General features: G+C 38.5%; 1 protein-coding gene across 1 annotated transcript in view; it reads left to right on the forward strand.

The window, feature by feature from the left end:
• Positions 1-2,268: 2,268 nt before the first annotated feature.
• Positions 2,269-14,931, forward strand: part of clybl (citrate lyase beta like) — a 63,846-nt gene continuing 51,183 nt past the window's right edge. The window contains exon 1 of the mRNA XM_063498401.1: positions 2,269-2,319. Coding sequence (XP_063354471.1) covers positions 2,276-2,319 — 44 coding nt within the window. The 5' untranslated portion in view covers positions 2,269-2,275. The remainder of the gene's footprint in view (positions 2,320-14,931) is intronic.

Genomic DNA, 14,931 nt, shown 5'->3' on the forward strand with positions numbered 1-14,931 from the left:
AGTCTATCTCACCATTTTCTCTTTCTGGTGCACTCACAGAGGTTTCTTTCAAAGGGATGAATTGGATTCTATGCTGGTTTAAACCAATTATTTTATCAGAAAAAAACTGTTTGATATGTAGGTTTGTTTTATATGATGTTAATGTGCCTCAGGAGCTGTTCAGATCATTTTTTTTTTTTTTTTTTGGTGAGTGTTGGGCTTGGGGAGGGGAGGGTGCTACTGGGGGAAGGCAGGCGATCAGCATTAAAATCAGAGCCATGTAAATCTAATCAATTATACAGTTTTTCAGATAAAATGTTGGTAAATCAAAACACATTTTCCAAAAGTCACAGTATAATGAGAAATTTAAATTGGAAACAGAAACCATTTGTTTATTATAAATGCCAGGGTGAGGTGGTGACTTGCCATCCATAAATTTTGTTATCCTTTCATATTCCTTTTATCTATGACTACAGCTTTGGCACTCGTTCAAGATTTTAATGAACCCAGACTTCTGAGGCATCAAGGCCTAGTGATGCATTGTCCATTTGGATGGGGGAGTACAGAGGGGGACAAAGGCAAAAAGCTTTCTCTTTTGACATAATATTTTATATTCTGTTGCCTTACAGGGGGGTCATTAGGTGATTGCAACATTCAACAACATAACAGATTGACAAGAATAAACACATATTCTGCATATATCTGGAATTAATACCAGACTGATGAGCTTGTGGATGTGTGTGTGTGTGTGTGTGTGTGTGTGTGTGTGTGTGTGTGTGTGTGTGTGTGTTTGTGTGTGTGCGTGCATGTGGAAAAGGGTGACTTGAATCAAAAAATAATTTTCTGTGCTTCATGAGGACACGGAGAACCCTCCTGCTCTGGCGCGACCTGGTGTCGGCTGCTTTCTTGGGCTCAGAGGTTCCTAGGGGAGACCAGAATGGAAGTTGAGCATCTTGCTGTGATCCAAAGAAAGTGTGCCAAATGCTATCAAAACTGGATTAGTAGACAACAATTGTGTTCGATGAACAGAAGGGGGAGGGAAAGAAGTAGTTTCCAAGTAACCCATAGATGGAATTTTCCAACTCCATCGCATTTTTATCACATGTAGAAATGACCTTTCTTTGTTTAGTTGCATGTTTTTAAAAATGGATTTTAGCCTATCTAAAAAAGATTTCAGATTTTTTAAGTGACAAAGAAGAACCAACCTAATTTTTTGTCATGTTTTCCATGGATTATTAGTCTATGAGAAAGATAAAGTAAATAATGGCAATCCATTCTTTCAGTTGTCCCTGGCGTTTTTGGCTTTTTAGTGTTGAAGGTGATGCAGTGTCTATACTTTAACCCTGTGTCACAGGGTGTAGTGTACTGTATATTTAATTTAAAAAAAAAAGAAATTCAAAATATAAAGAAACTGAAGAAATAATGCAGAATAAAAAAAATACATTAAGTAAAAAGTACTTTAACTTAGACTTTCTACTTTACGTAAAACTGGGGCAATTATCTTCTCTTATTATGATGAGAAAATAAAATATTTTGTTTGGTATGATCTGTAGTGGATAGATTTTTTTCTTTCATTTCTTACATTTCAGACTTGAGACATTTTCTGGACTTTTTCTCAAGTTAAGCTAACAGATACATTTGGCTCTATAGCCCTCATGAAGTAAGCCCTACAATAAATCCAGCAGCACATTCACATTTAAATTCAAACACAGCCCAAAGGCTGTCCTCTGAATGCTGACATTTGGAGCAAATCTCCTGCTGACTTAATCATGGCAAATACTATGTGTCATTTGTGCACCACACTTGGACCTGGCTGATGGTAGCTGTAGTAATTCACCACTGCTGCGAGAGACAACTCCTGGGGTGACGTGCCTTGTGCTCAAATCTCACTTTCACTTTGTTTCCCCCATTTCCTTCCATTTGAAGCTCCGGGCAGTCTCTGCCTTCAAAGAGCAGACAGTTCATGTGAGGACCAGTTCAGAGAGACAGTACTCTGAGATCATGTGTAATCCACAGAAACTTTGACTTTAGTTTTTAAGCAGCTGCTCTTATTTTGTTGAATTACTCTTTATTTCTGCTACTTTATCACAACTGTTGGACTGGAAACATATTTTATCCGCTGCACTTTATCCTCGACAGCAGTCCCAGCCAGTTACTCTCTGTTTACCTCCCCATGTGCTAACAGCAGTCCAGACACGCCCCTTTGCAGGCTGTGGCCAATCACATGATTCAAGCTGCACACACGCGCTGCTAGTGAAGCCAATCGCCGCTTGCTCTTTTAGCGTCATCGGAAAACATGGCGGCGCACATTACTAGAGCTGTGAAACAACTTGTCCCACAGTAAGTCAATATATTTTCAGTTTATCTCGATTGAAAATGATGATTTGAACTATCGGCCGAGGAGGAAAAAACAAAACACACTGTAAATATTTAGGCGCCAATTTTTATGAATAGATTTTCCTGCACATAGCGTGCAGCTAGCAGCTGCTGGTCAAATGTCACTTGTTTTGTAGGCGGTGGAGAAGCAGCTGTGTTTGTAGCAACATGTTTTTACAGCCTTGCGTTTTCCAAAATAACGGAATACACAGTTTTTGTTTATTTTTATTGTAGCAACGTGGCTGTTATTTGTTGAACGAGTTTAGTAATGTAGTGTAAGAATGTGTGACTCATTCTGCCTAGGGTCACAGTTTTACAGCACATCTAATGTGAGGTGGGAAACAAAGTAAAAATGTTACTGGGGCCAAGAGGTAGTGTGTAATTTGATAACTAAGTAAAACATTAAACACAGACCGTGTGCTATGCAGGTTTGGCTTTTGCGAGGGACATTTGCTTTTTTTTTTTTAAATGCAACTTTCCCGACGACTTTGCAAAGAAAATATAATAAGATAGAATATTAATATAAGTAGTCGTCCTCCACTCCACTATTCCCCGTTTCTGTCCCCGAGAACAGCAGTAAAAAAAAAAAAGTTATTTTACTGCTGTTCTCTCTAGTGATCATCTTTGGATTTTGATGGGAGTTCATCCACATATATCACCACACGTCTTTTTCATGTTTTTGTTTTTCAAAGCCAGACGTTTCTTATGTTTGTGTCTAATGTTTGTCACTCACATTTACAAGATTAGATCACAGGGTTGCATTCTACTCCTTGAAATTAACCTGGGGAAAAGTTGCCTTCCTTTGGCTTCACCCAGTTATAAGTAGTTACCTGGGCTTTGCTGTAGCTGCATTTCATTTTCTTTGCTGTACTTTCGGTCATATTCTGCATAAATTGTGACTTAACGGTGACTCGCAATTTTCTCCATAGGCAGCAGAAGATGGTGACAGGTCAACCTTTGCTCTAAATGTGCACTGTTTGATAGACATTTAACACAGTCCCATAATGACAACGTTCCCTCCTTTCTCCTTAGACAGTGGATAAAAGCCCGGCTTTAGAAAAGCATTCGTCCTGCAGTGCTCACTTTAGAAATGCTGGAGCCAGTTGAAATGCTGGATATCAAATGCTGTGCACTTACGCATAACATGGGATACTCTATTACTTTACACTGCTGCAGACTTCTTTGATATGCTGTGGTTGAGTGATGAATAAAAGATGCATATTCATATGAAAATCAAACCAAAACCAGATCATAATTGGAGAAAAGTAAATGATCCTCACTGTTAGAGGAGCTCTGTGCAACCTCAGAGAGCTATTCTTATTAATGATACTCAAATGAGGCTAGTGTACTAATCTTCACCTGCTCACTGAGACAAGCAAAATACTAGATGAACTCACATCAGTGACATACTCTAAGTGCTCAGCAACCTTACTTTGATTATAGGAATATAACCAGAATACAAGCAGTTGGCAACCAGTTGAATTGAGTCTCCTCTTGCAAAGAGGTGTGCTGCAGATGAGTTGTGCTCAGCTTGTGTGCTGATGCTGTTTCACGTTCAACTAATTGGCAGTTTGTGAGTAAATGTTACAAAAAATTCAGTGCAGTCATCGTGCAACCACTGATTTTTTTCCTCCCTTCCTAGTTGCAAGGAAGTTGCCAGTTTCCAGTTATGTTGCTGTGATAAATGCAAACATTTTGCAAATGACTTTTGAGAACTATAATCAAATCAATGGAACAATATACCAGCCCTGCAATAAACTGGACTTTCTTCAAGGGTTAACTCAGTTTTTTAGGTGTGGTACTTTGTGGTGATGCTGAGTGGAGGTGTTTCTTTTAATTTAACCTCTAAATGTGGAAAATTAGTATCTGGAATACTGGTACACCAATAAAGTGCACATAAACTGGTATTACAGTCATAAAACTACATTTATGGAATTGTGCCTGATTGAATCAAATGCCTGTTACACTTTACAGTTCTTTTGTTATTATCTTTGGACCACTTTTTTGCCTTCAGAACTACCTTCATTCTTTGTGACACATATTCAACAAGGTACTGGAAACAGTCTTCAGAGATTTTGGTCCATATTGACATCACAGCATCACGCGCTTGCTGCAGATTTGTCACCTGCACATGTGTGATGCATGTCTCCCATTCCACCACATCCCAAAGGTGCTAAATTGTGATCTGGCGACTGTAAGGGCCATCTGAGTACAGTGAACTCATTGTCATGGTTAAGAAACGATTTTGAGATGCTTTGTCACAATGTGTGATATCTTGTTGGAAGCAGCCTTCAGAGGATGGGTACACTGTGGCCATAAAAGGATGGACATAGCCAGCAACAATACCGGGGTAGGCTGTGGTGTTTTAATGATGCTCATTTGGTACAAACATGTACCAAGAAAATATCCCCAGACTATTACATTGTCAGTATCCTGAACCGTTGATACAATTCAAGATGGATCCATGCTTTCATGTTGTTTACACCAAAATCTCCCCCTACCATCTGAATGTCACAGCAGAAATTGAGACTCGCCAGATCAACGAATATTTTTTCCAATCATTGCTACGTTTTTAGTGTAAAAGTTCACTGAAGTAAACTGCAGGGGGAAACTGAAAATGTTCCTTACAACAAACCTAATGAGACTCTTACATATGGTCATTTTAAAGGAACTAACACAGGAAAAGTGGCTAAAGATAACGCTAACCAGAGGGCAGAGCATGTTAGAAGGTGGCAGGCTCAATAAGAGCAAAGGATCAAAGGGGTTATGAGGAAAATTATGGAGATGAGTGAAAAAGAGAAAAGTTTGATGTCCGTTTATCTGCTGAAGCTATAAAACATACTAAAAAATGATGTAAGTACCTGAAATTTGTTTTGTTATATAATTCTGGTGAACCTGCTGTTGATTGGTAAGTAAAACCTGTAACGTAAACATGGGTGTACAGCAGCTCATTTTATTAGTAGAAGAGCACTTTATTTTCAGTTGTTTACTTGATACACATTTGGGGAGATCGTGAAGTTTAATCTCTTTAAGTTGATGTATATGCTATCAGTTTTAATTCTTAGTAAGAAAATTTTAAACCACAAAAATTGGTATTGCCAGATCACACTTACAGAAAAATCAGAAATTGGAATTAGTCAAAATATTGAAATCAGTGCATCTCTACTTTGGTATCAACAAGGAATTGTCACCCAGAGAACTGGCACTAGCTGGATAGTTTCTCTTTTTGGATCGTTCTCTGGAAACCCGAGGGATTGGTGGGAAAATTCCAGTACATCAGCTTTTATTAAAAAAAATATCTAAGCAAGCCAATGTGGCACCAACAACCATAAATCACCTTTCGTCTTCATTCTGGTACTTGATTTGCTCTTCAGCACGTTGTCTTGACCATGTCTAAGTGCCTAAAATGTTTTTGGTTGCTGCCATGTGATTGACTAACAAGTAGTTGAACAGCTGTACCTAATGAAGTGGCAGGTGTGTGTACCTGAACAACAAGCACAGCACAGAGTAGGAAATGACAACAGCCAACTTTACCCAAATGTTTGAGATTGAAGAGGAAATGTCCAGACTACAGATAGTACAATAAAAGAAGGTCATTTCTTTTTGGTGACCAGCGATCTGTAGAAAATTACTTTAATAATGACTTTGTGTTTAAGAATTTTCAGTCGGTAATTTAGCAACTTAAATATCAGTCATATTAAAGTGCTTCATCATATAAAAGCATATAAAATCCTAAATCAAGATTGGAATTTGTCTAGAAGTTTGACAACACATTAGTGTACTTACATTCTTACAGGGACAGTACTCTTGTTAGGCAGGTATGGTTTTCTTTTTCGCTTCTTAATATTGTCTACTACCATGATATTATTGCCAAATTAACAGGAGGCGAAAACCAGTTAAGGCTAATGGGTATGCCTTTATGGGTTTGTAATTGGTATTCATTAAATTAAGAAATAATACAAGAGTCACTCTTATAGCTTTTTCAGCTCAGTTGTTCGTTACCAAATAATAATAATAATAATGGAGTCTCTTCTTCCTGTGTGGCACTTGTCAGGCTTGTGTTACTACAGAGAAGATGATGTCTCAAGTCACTAGGCTTCATCCTCTGTAACACTAAATGTCTTTGTGTACTTGGATGCGCCACGTAATATTTTTGGCTGATGGTGATGGCCCGTATAGATCTTTTTTTTTTTTTTGTAAATCTTTTCATTTTCTTTTTGCTCTTTTTGCTTTTTGTTTTTGTTATTTCCCATTTCGTTCTCTTTTTAACATTAAACCAGTGGAAAATTGGAACAACTAATAAACACTGGCCACTGACATAGGTAAATCGCATTAGTTGTATGCCAGTATCGGCCAGTATCAGCTGATACTGATATTTGGCCAATGCAAATGGACTAGGAATAGTCGTAATTTTCAAAGAATTATTAAATTATTTAAAACAAAATAAACAAACAGTATATGCGACTATTTTGTGTTAAATATTTTGCATCTTATTACATGTAAAGTGTGTGTGACACTGAGATTACATGTGACTATATAAACAGGAGAACTCCTGTGTGGAATTCCTTCCAAAATAAATGAAAATGAAGTCGATGTGTAAACTGCTAGGTATGTGTAGTCATTTGAGAGCAGTTTGGTGAAGAATAGTTGACTGAAAATCTCTCTCCTGCGAGCTAGCACAGCCAATATTGCTGTAAAACATGGCACACAAGGGCAATGTTATTAGATAGTCATGGGATAGTTAAGAGGGGTATAATGATTCCAAAATCAAGACACAAATGTAAGCAATATTTCCATCTCCACGTATCATGATACCCGTGTGTAGCTGTTAATGCTCAGTCAGATTTTTCAGCTAACAAGTGAACTGTGGATCTGTCATAGTAATGGATTTAAATGTTTGTTTATGATGTGTTAAAAATGTAGCTAATTCAAATTTGCTGTCATTTATCCCCACTAAAGAAAAAGGGGAGCAATAGTTTTTGTTCATTTCTGTAGGAAAACATAAGAATGAACAAATTTAAATGTAAACTGTCATAAAACAAACAAACAAAAAAAGACCGATGCTGTCTTCCAATCTGCTCTTTTGATTTTAACCCTTTTTCTTGCTTATGACTCTTATAAGTTCATAGAATTCAAATATTATATTGCTGGGATACTGCTGCTACACTTGAGTGTGTTTTTGTTAGATGGTTCATGAGATCCATTGACAGGTGGTTAACAGTCAGAGCTGCTTATTGCTTTCCTACATTTGTAAATTGTCATGCATGTCTCTTAAGAGGTATAATGAGACACTTCAAACAGTTTGCATGTTTGTCACAAAGAACTTTTAGTGAGTTTAATATTCTATTAATGTGTCTGTTCAGGTCAACAACATCGTGACATGTGGCTCTAATTCAAGGCATATGAATTTCCAGAGGCACAAAGCTGATGATCCTGCCACATTAGAGTGTGAAGTGACTGTCACGCCAGTCTGGTGTGTGTGTCTGTCTTCTTTCGCTTGTGGGGATAGCGTGAAAAAGTTTGAAAGAAAATAGTTTCTTTCCTAATCTTACCTAATATTTGCTTAGCATGTCATGTTTTTAATACCACTTTGATAAGAGAAACTGTTTTAGTAGATCATTTAGAAATTGTTTTTCTCATCTGTGCTGATATGAACTGCAGAGGCATATTAAAAAGTCCACATTCTTAATAGGTTTCATAATGAATTTGCGCTGGTGTCTCTGGGAAGCAGTACCTGAATGGTTAAATGGAGCCCTCTCAGATGGCTGGAGCTAGGAGAGGAATGTGTGCTTGTTTTATGGACAGCCTAGAGCCCTCGCCCTGGCATTGGCGGCAGACTGCTCTTTGTCACAAACACCCTCGTGTCAAAGATGCAACAGCATCCTGGAGGAAACATTGATTGCTGCTATGAAGTCGACAAGTGATGAAAGTAGCCTAGAGGTTGTCAATTAAGAGAGCCAAGGCCTGGACCTTATAAGTTAATGGGCAGTTTCCCCTCTCAGGGCCTGCTAGGGCTTTATAGCACAGCTTATAAAATCCCTAAGTGTAATGCACCCCTATAACGTTTTCAATTAAGAGAAAGGGCATAAAGCAGCGCAGACACTTGGCAGTCGTGCTAGAATGTTTATAAAGTGGCATTTGGCATAAATTGTGAGGGGAATTTTCAATTGCCCCAGTTGTTTTAAGCAGCAGCTACTGTGCAGAATTTTATTTTGATGGCACTTCATGCTGACTGGAAGCATTACAGACTTCCTGTTGTCTTCCCATTACCAGTTCTTTTAGCTTGGTCATATGGATGCACAGCCAGGAGTTTAAAAGCTTCGTATTCCAAGTTATAAAAGAGATTAGAAACATGCAGAATTTTAATATACATGTCTAATATTATAATGTCTTAATTGTAGCGCAAAGTGCTATTCAGTCTGAATACATTAGTAATTTCACACTAAATTGGCTAATTTAATTTCAAAACTATATAATGCCACAGGAATTTTCATGCAAGGCAATTAAGGAAAATAAAATAAAAACCAACATTTTATTAACTGAAAAAGCAATTAGCAGTTGCACGCCACAGAAAGCCGTGTTTGTAATGCTCTTAGAAGTATACACTTATATGCAATTCTAAATGGCTAACGAAAATCCCTCTGCTCATCTGGTGTCCTCTGTGGCTGAGCTTTCTTTGGCTTCCGGTAGGAAAATAAATGAGTGTTAAATAAACACCAGAGTGTTGACACTTCATTTCCTCATTGATTGGTGGTGGAAGCCGAGCTTAAGGTGTGTGGCCGTAATCCAATCAAGCAAGAAAACAACCGTGGGGACCTTGAGTGAGCAGGTTGGTCAAGTAACATCAAACCCTTCCTTTCTTTATCAGTTTTTTTTAAAATCTAACTTTTTTTTTTTTTTTTTTTTTAATTTTTCATGTTATATGTCAGCTGGGCTGGTGTTTTATTAAGCTGAATTATGCAACACCCCCAAAATACAGGATATGATTTATGTATTCAAACTATACTGATACAGCATTACTGTCTATATTTAAAAGTGACTATCAAGTAGGGGCTTTTCACTTTAGCCTCAGAATCAATAAATTGCTCTATTACCTGTTGTTGACCCAGCTAAGCTCGCCTTTGAAATCTGTTACAGAGCATTAACACATGTTGCTGTGTGAAAACAAAGCTCTGACGACTGGCGTGGGGACCAGCTGAGTAAACAGGGATGAGGGAGAAGAGCTGGCAGAGTAGAGAGGCCTACATTTGTCCCTTAACTGACCAAGGTGGATCCATACGGCCAACAGATGGATATGTTAACCTGTATCTACAGAGGGGGAGGGAAAAAAAATCCAATCAAAACAAGTATCTCTGCTCTAGCGCTTAAGCCTTTGATCAATAGCACATCTTCGACTCCAGAGTAGGACTTCTTACGACCTCGGTGCGCACATGGAATTGCATCTGTATAAACACGGCCAGGGAGGAATGTGTGAACAATGCAACAAAAGAATTTTGTTCTAGAGACATGCGGTGGACTTGGCTAGCGGGTGGTTTATGTGGTTAAGAATTTGAGCGTGGTGGTCGAATTGAATGAGAAGCTGGGGAAATATTTTGTTATTAATGATAACAAAAGTGGGGAAACTTGTGTTTTTGCTTTTTAGAGATGTGAGCCAATCCAAGTGCTGTGATGAAAAGTATAACGTACAGGTATTTTAGTTCTAACCGCTGAAAATGGATATAATGCATACATTATATAGGTTTCAGTGGCATAGTTGAAGCTGTTAAAAACTAAATGTATCAGTAAATCATGATCAGAATGTTTTTGATTGATTAAAAGCCAAATTATAGGTAATTTCAATCTCTTTTGATTGCCATGACTCATTTTAACCTACTTACAACTGATTTAACTCTACTGAAGCATATATTGTACAGATGACTGACAGTTTCTCACACAGACTCTGTTTGGTTCTTGCTGTTTAGCCTATGTACCATTAATTGGGTAGCAGTCAAAGTTGTGTGTGGGCAGGATATTACTTCCAGGTTTGGAGTTAGCTCCTCTGTCAAAAGGCCAGAGTTTTTTGGAGGCCTGTTAAATTCATAGAGATTTGGATTCAGTTAACAACTCAGAAACCTGTAGGAGTAGATTTGTGTCACTGGGACTGAGCGGTTATTAGCAGGGAATGATATATCTTGTCTCATCACGTCTTCCTCTGCCACGATCATGTTTAGGTCTTCTCACGGCACCAAGGTTGGCTCATTGCCATGGTGATGGTCGGCTAGTTCCAGCGCGATGAGGTGTAATTTACCCAGCATTTCCTGTCTGATACACAGCAAACTAATGAGTAAGAGGCCTGCTTTTATAGCAAAGTGTTGCTAACTGGGCACAGCAGGGGGGGATTGAGTGCGTGTGGTGTATGTGTTTGTGCTGTTCCCTGTATCATTTTGCCCTAGGAAGCTTATGTGTATGTATGCCTATATGTGAAAGTATCTGTAAGGGTCAGTGTTGTGGCCACATGGCTGCAGTTCTTTGATTAACCCCTCGGTGTCAGTGTTGACAGTGGGTCTTCTTATGAGAAAGTCTTTTAGAGAAGCTTCTGAGTTTTGCTCTATTAGAAGGTGAAGCTTTATCTCATGAATTTCCCTCATTAAATAGTCGCACACTGTCACTAAGTGACTGCCCAGCAAACCTGATTTGGAACATTAACAACTATGTCTCGAGATAAAATTCTGGCAGGGGCCCTTTTCCTCATATGAAAAAGTACCTGATTACCAAGAAAACAAATATTATAAATACTATGTACTAATAATAATATCAAAACCAGAAGTGATATTAGTGGTGAAACAGTGAAGCTAAAATTAAACTATCAAAAAAGACTGTCACCATATTACCCTTGTGGGTAGAGTGAATGTAAAAATACAGAACAGAGTGTGATTGTTCTTATTTTTGACTTCTTGAGCAGACATGTTGACAGAATTTTAAAAAGTTAAATTATGTAACTAGAGTTCAAACTAGAGCTGCTTTGTATGCCCATAACAACCAGTCAAGTTGCAGTTTACATCCATGTCTGCAACAAAACAGTGTCCCAATCAAGTGTGAATGTAGCATTGTGGCATCAAATACCTTTAGATGTGTGATATTTTGCTCTACGTCACAAACTAATTATTGAGTTTTGGTATAAATATGTTTAGTAGCATCACAGTGAGCTTTGACCACATGTTCTTCATCTGATCATAAGTTTGTCGAGTTTGAACCTTTTTTTTCTACCATATGTAATGAAGTTTACTCTGGTATTCCTGAGTGTATTCTCAAGAAGGTGTGCTACTCTATATGATTTATAGAAAATTAAAAATTTAACAACACTTAAAGCTAAGCCTTCGGGTGAAAGGAGTAGATAACTTATTCTTCTTTCTGAATTTAAAAAAATAAGGAAAGAAAAAATATGATTTATTTGGGTGGGAAGCAAAGAGTTTTTGGTATTTTGCAGAATTTCAAACTTGGAAATTTTGGTTTTATAACTTCTCATCAAATCCCTGGCACCAGCACTGGTTGCAGACAGGCAGCCTCCTGTTAGCACTACACTTCATTAGAACCAGGTTTCAGTGGTACCACACACGTTCAAACAGCAGGACCATCTCCCCAGCATCAAAGGATATTTTATACAAAGGCTTGTCTCTGTGTCTGTCTTCCTATCACTGTCTGCTAATGATGCATGCTGCACACATTTAAACATTGATACCTTCCCTTTTTACACTCTCAAACTCTTAAAGCCAGATTTCAGTTCTCTTTTTCTCTCTTTTTGGCTCGCTTTTTCTCTCTTGGTGTCTTTCTCTCTCACGCGCTCTCCCTCTCTGCCGTTCGTGGTGTTTGTTTGGCTGCTGGGTTTTGTTTGTTTATTGTTTCCAGATGGCAGACGCAGACTTCATTTGTGTGGCTTTCAAGTTCCCAGAGAGCTTTTTACTGCCTTGGCTCAAGCGCTTATCCTGTTTCCTCTAGCCAGGCTTTATGATGGGCCCTTTTATATGTAGCAACTGGAAACAACTGTCACTACCAGTCTGCGTTGTTGGAGATGGGGAGAAAGCCTGGAGAAACTTTCTTGCTTATCATGGGAACATCTTCATTACCTGGAGAACAATGGAACGTCAGATGAGGACAATGTTTTGGTTTTTTTCTGAGAGGGCTAAATTTTCTAGTGTCATAAAATTAGAAAGAATACACTTGATGTTGTTAAGATACAGTGCACAAAATGAGAGTAGGGCAGCATGCTTATAATAGTGATGAAGCTGGTAGTGTTTTTTTTTTTCTTTTTCTTTTTTCCTTTTTCCAGGACCTCGCTGAGTCTAGTCTGGGCATCATTAAGCGCTGTGACATCACTTATTTACAGGAACCCAGGAGGGCAACTTGCCCAGTAAATGTGGGGGAGGACCAGTGCATGTCTTTACTCATCGGATGCGGTTTTAAGACGGGGCAGTAATCAAAGCTCTCGGCTATATAAAACCCACCCCTTCTCCTTAAGGAGGCCTTTTCTTCTGGCTGCTGCTGAATGGGTGATTACCTTGGCATACCAACCTGCCTAATCCCATTTCTAGTAGTGATTTAACAGAGTATAAATGGACAAAGCATTGTGTTTACTCACCTACCCCACAAAAGCTTGTCTCTGCGAGGAAATATAAAAATCTTTGGCCTGTTATTGTTTTGGGCTATTGTCAAGAAAGTCGGGCAAGCAGTCATATTTCCTGAAATAAACACCATTATTTGGCAGATTCTGGGAAGCCAGCTGTTTTGCTGTTCCATTCTTCACCCACTAAAAGTGGTAGCACGTGTCTCTGATGATGTAATCGCTAATCGCAGGATAAGTCCTCCGTTTGTTTACGATCAGCAAAGTCCACGGTGACTGCCAAGGTAGAAGTAGCGTTGACATATACTGTAGGTTGCAAATGGCAGCACAGTCATTTTACTGACCCACTTGTGACCCTGCACAAGGGGATCTGAGCTGAAGTGTGAGGGGATCCGACTTTAATGTTCACATAATCAGTGGTGTTTGTGTTTTACCACCACTGAGCGCCTGGCTGGTCAGCTAATCTCATCAGGGTTTGGGCTGTGGTGCTGGGGTGAGGGAGAGGACAGTCTAGCATGACCCATATCTCTGTGCCAGGAAGGCTACAACACTCTGGCTCTACTGTGCCGTACCATCAGAATTTACTACGAGGCCCTTTGCCAGAGGGTTTACTACTGAACTGTCTGGCTCAACAAGATAATGCCTCTGCTAATGCCCTCTAAAGACACAGACACTCTCACATAGGGTTTGCTTTACAGCACACCAGAACCCTTACAATTAGCACATGCTCATGTTGTGGAGCAAAAACAAACATTGCGGGCAAAACAATTATACAAATAAACAATGTTTAAAAAGTCAGAAGAGACCCTTTTACCTTTTGATTTGACAAGGTTGGAACTGTCTTATCACACTGGCAGTGGCAGTGTTTTCCATTCAAGATGTCCTAATTGAGTGAATAATATCCATCCATCCCTTTTCTTCCGCTTATCCACTTAAAGGGTGCGGGGCAGCTATTCAAACATATGATCAAACTATCTGGGCTGCTGTAAATGGAAGCTACTAAGAAGAAAACAAACTGTTGGATCAAATAAATAAAGTGATGGCTTTTTGCATCAGAAAATAATGCACCAAGATGTAAAGAGTGCTGATTTCAAAACAAAATATCATATTTTAAGTTACTTTAATTATTTATTTATTAGTTTCTTTTTTGTTTTCTTTTGTTAGCAGGATTGTTTAAAAAGTTCATGTTATGGAGGGATTTTTATGAAAATTTTACCAGAATCATGAACTGGCTTTTATTTTATTTTTTTTATTTTCTGGTTAATTCTGAAAACCATGTGCTTTGTTATTTAAAGTTCAACAGCTCCTTAGAAAGCCTTATTGCATGTTCTCATCTGTTTAGCCTTCGGCTGTCTATAAAAATGCTTTCTCTCGAAATCTCCGACCTACTTGCACGCAGCTTTTTACCATTTTAGTTTTCCATATGCTGACATTTGATTACATAACAGGTGAGACTAAGTTTACAGTGACATCATTTGAATACACTTTATATAAAACAACCCAGGATAATGGCATCTCTGACTATTGCTATAAAAAGTCATCATGACTAAACATGTACCAGGTGACCTGCCCTCAGGCTGGGCATAAGGGTAGGGTTTGGTTGAAGTCCACCCTTTTTAAAAGAATTTTTGTCTATTTGGAAAATGCAAATAGAAAATCTATGTTACTTCTTGCTAAAACAGAAATCGGCCACAACCTGAGACGAGGCACAACTAATCTGATGGATGACAGGAAAAAAATGTAGGTCATTTCACCTAAGTTCACCTAATAAACAAGTATCTTGTGGTAAAACACACTTGTCACAGATTAAATGTGGAGTATCAACAATGCCTCTCTCATTTAAGAGAAAATAAGCATTTCTTCTTGATGTTCTTGATTATAAAAGATGAGTGGGAGGACCCTGCCTTGTGGAATTGCCCTTAAAAATGACTTGTAATAGTTTACTGTTTAGACATAAAAATTCCAGTTTTAGACCCTTC

This window comes from Pelmatolapia mariae, linkage group LG16_19 (genome assembly GCF_036321145.2).
Source record: "Pelmatolapia mariae isolate MD_Pm_ZW linkage group LG16_19, Pm_UMD_F_2, whole genome shotgun sequence".
Taxonomy (NCBI): Eukaryota; Metazoa; Chordata; class Actinopteri; order Cichliformes; family Cichlidae; genus Pelmatolapia; species Pelmatolapia mariae.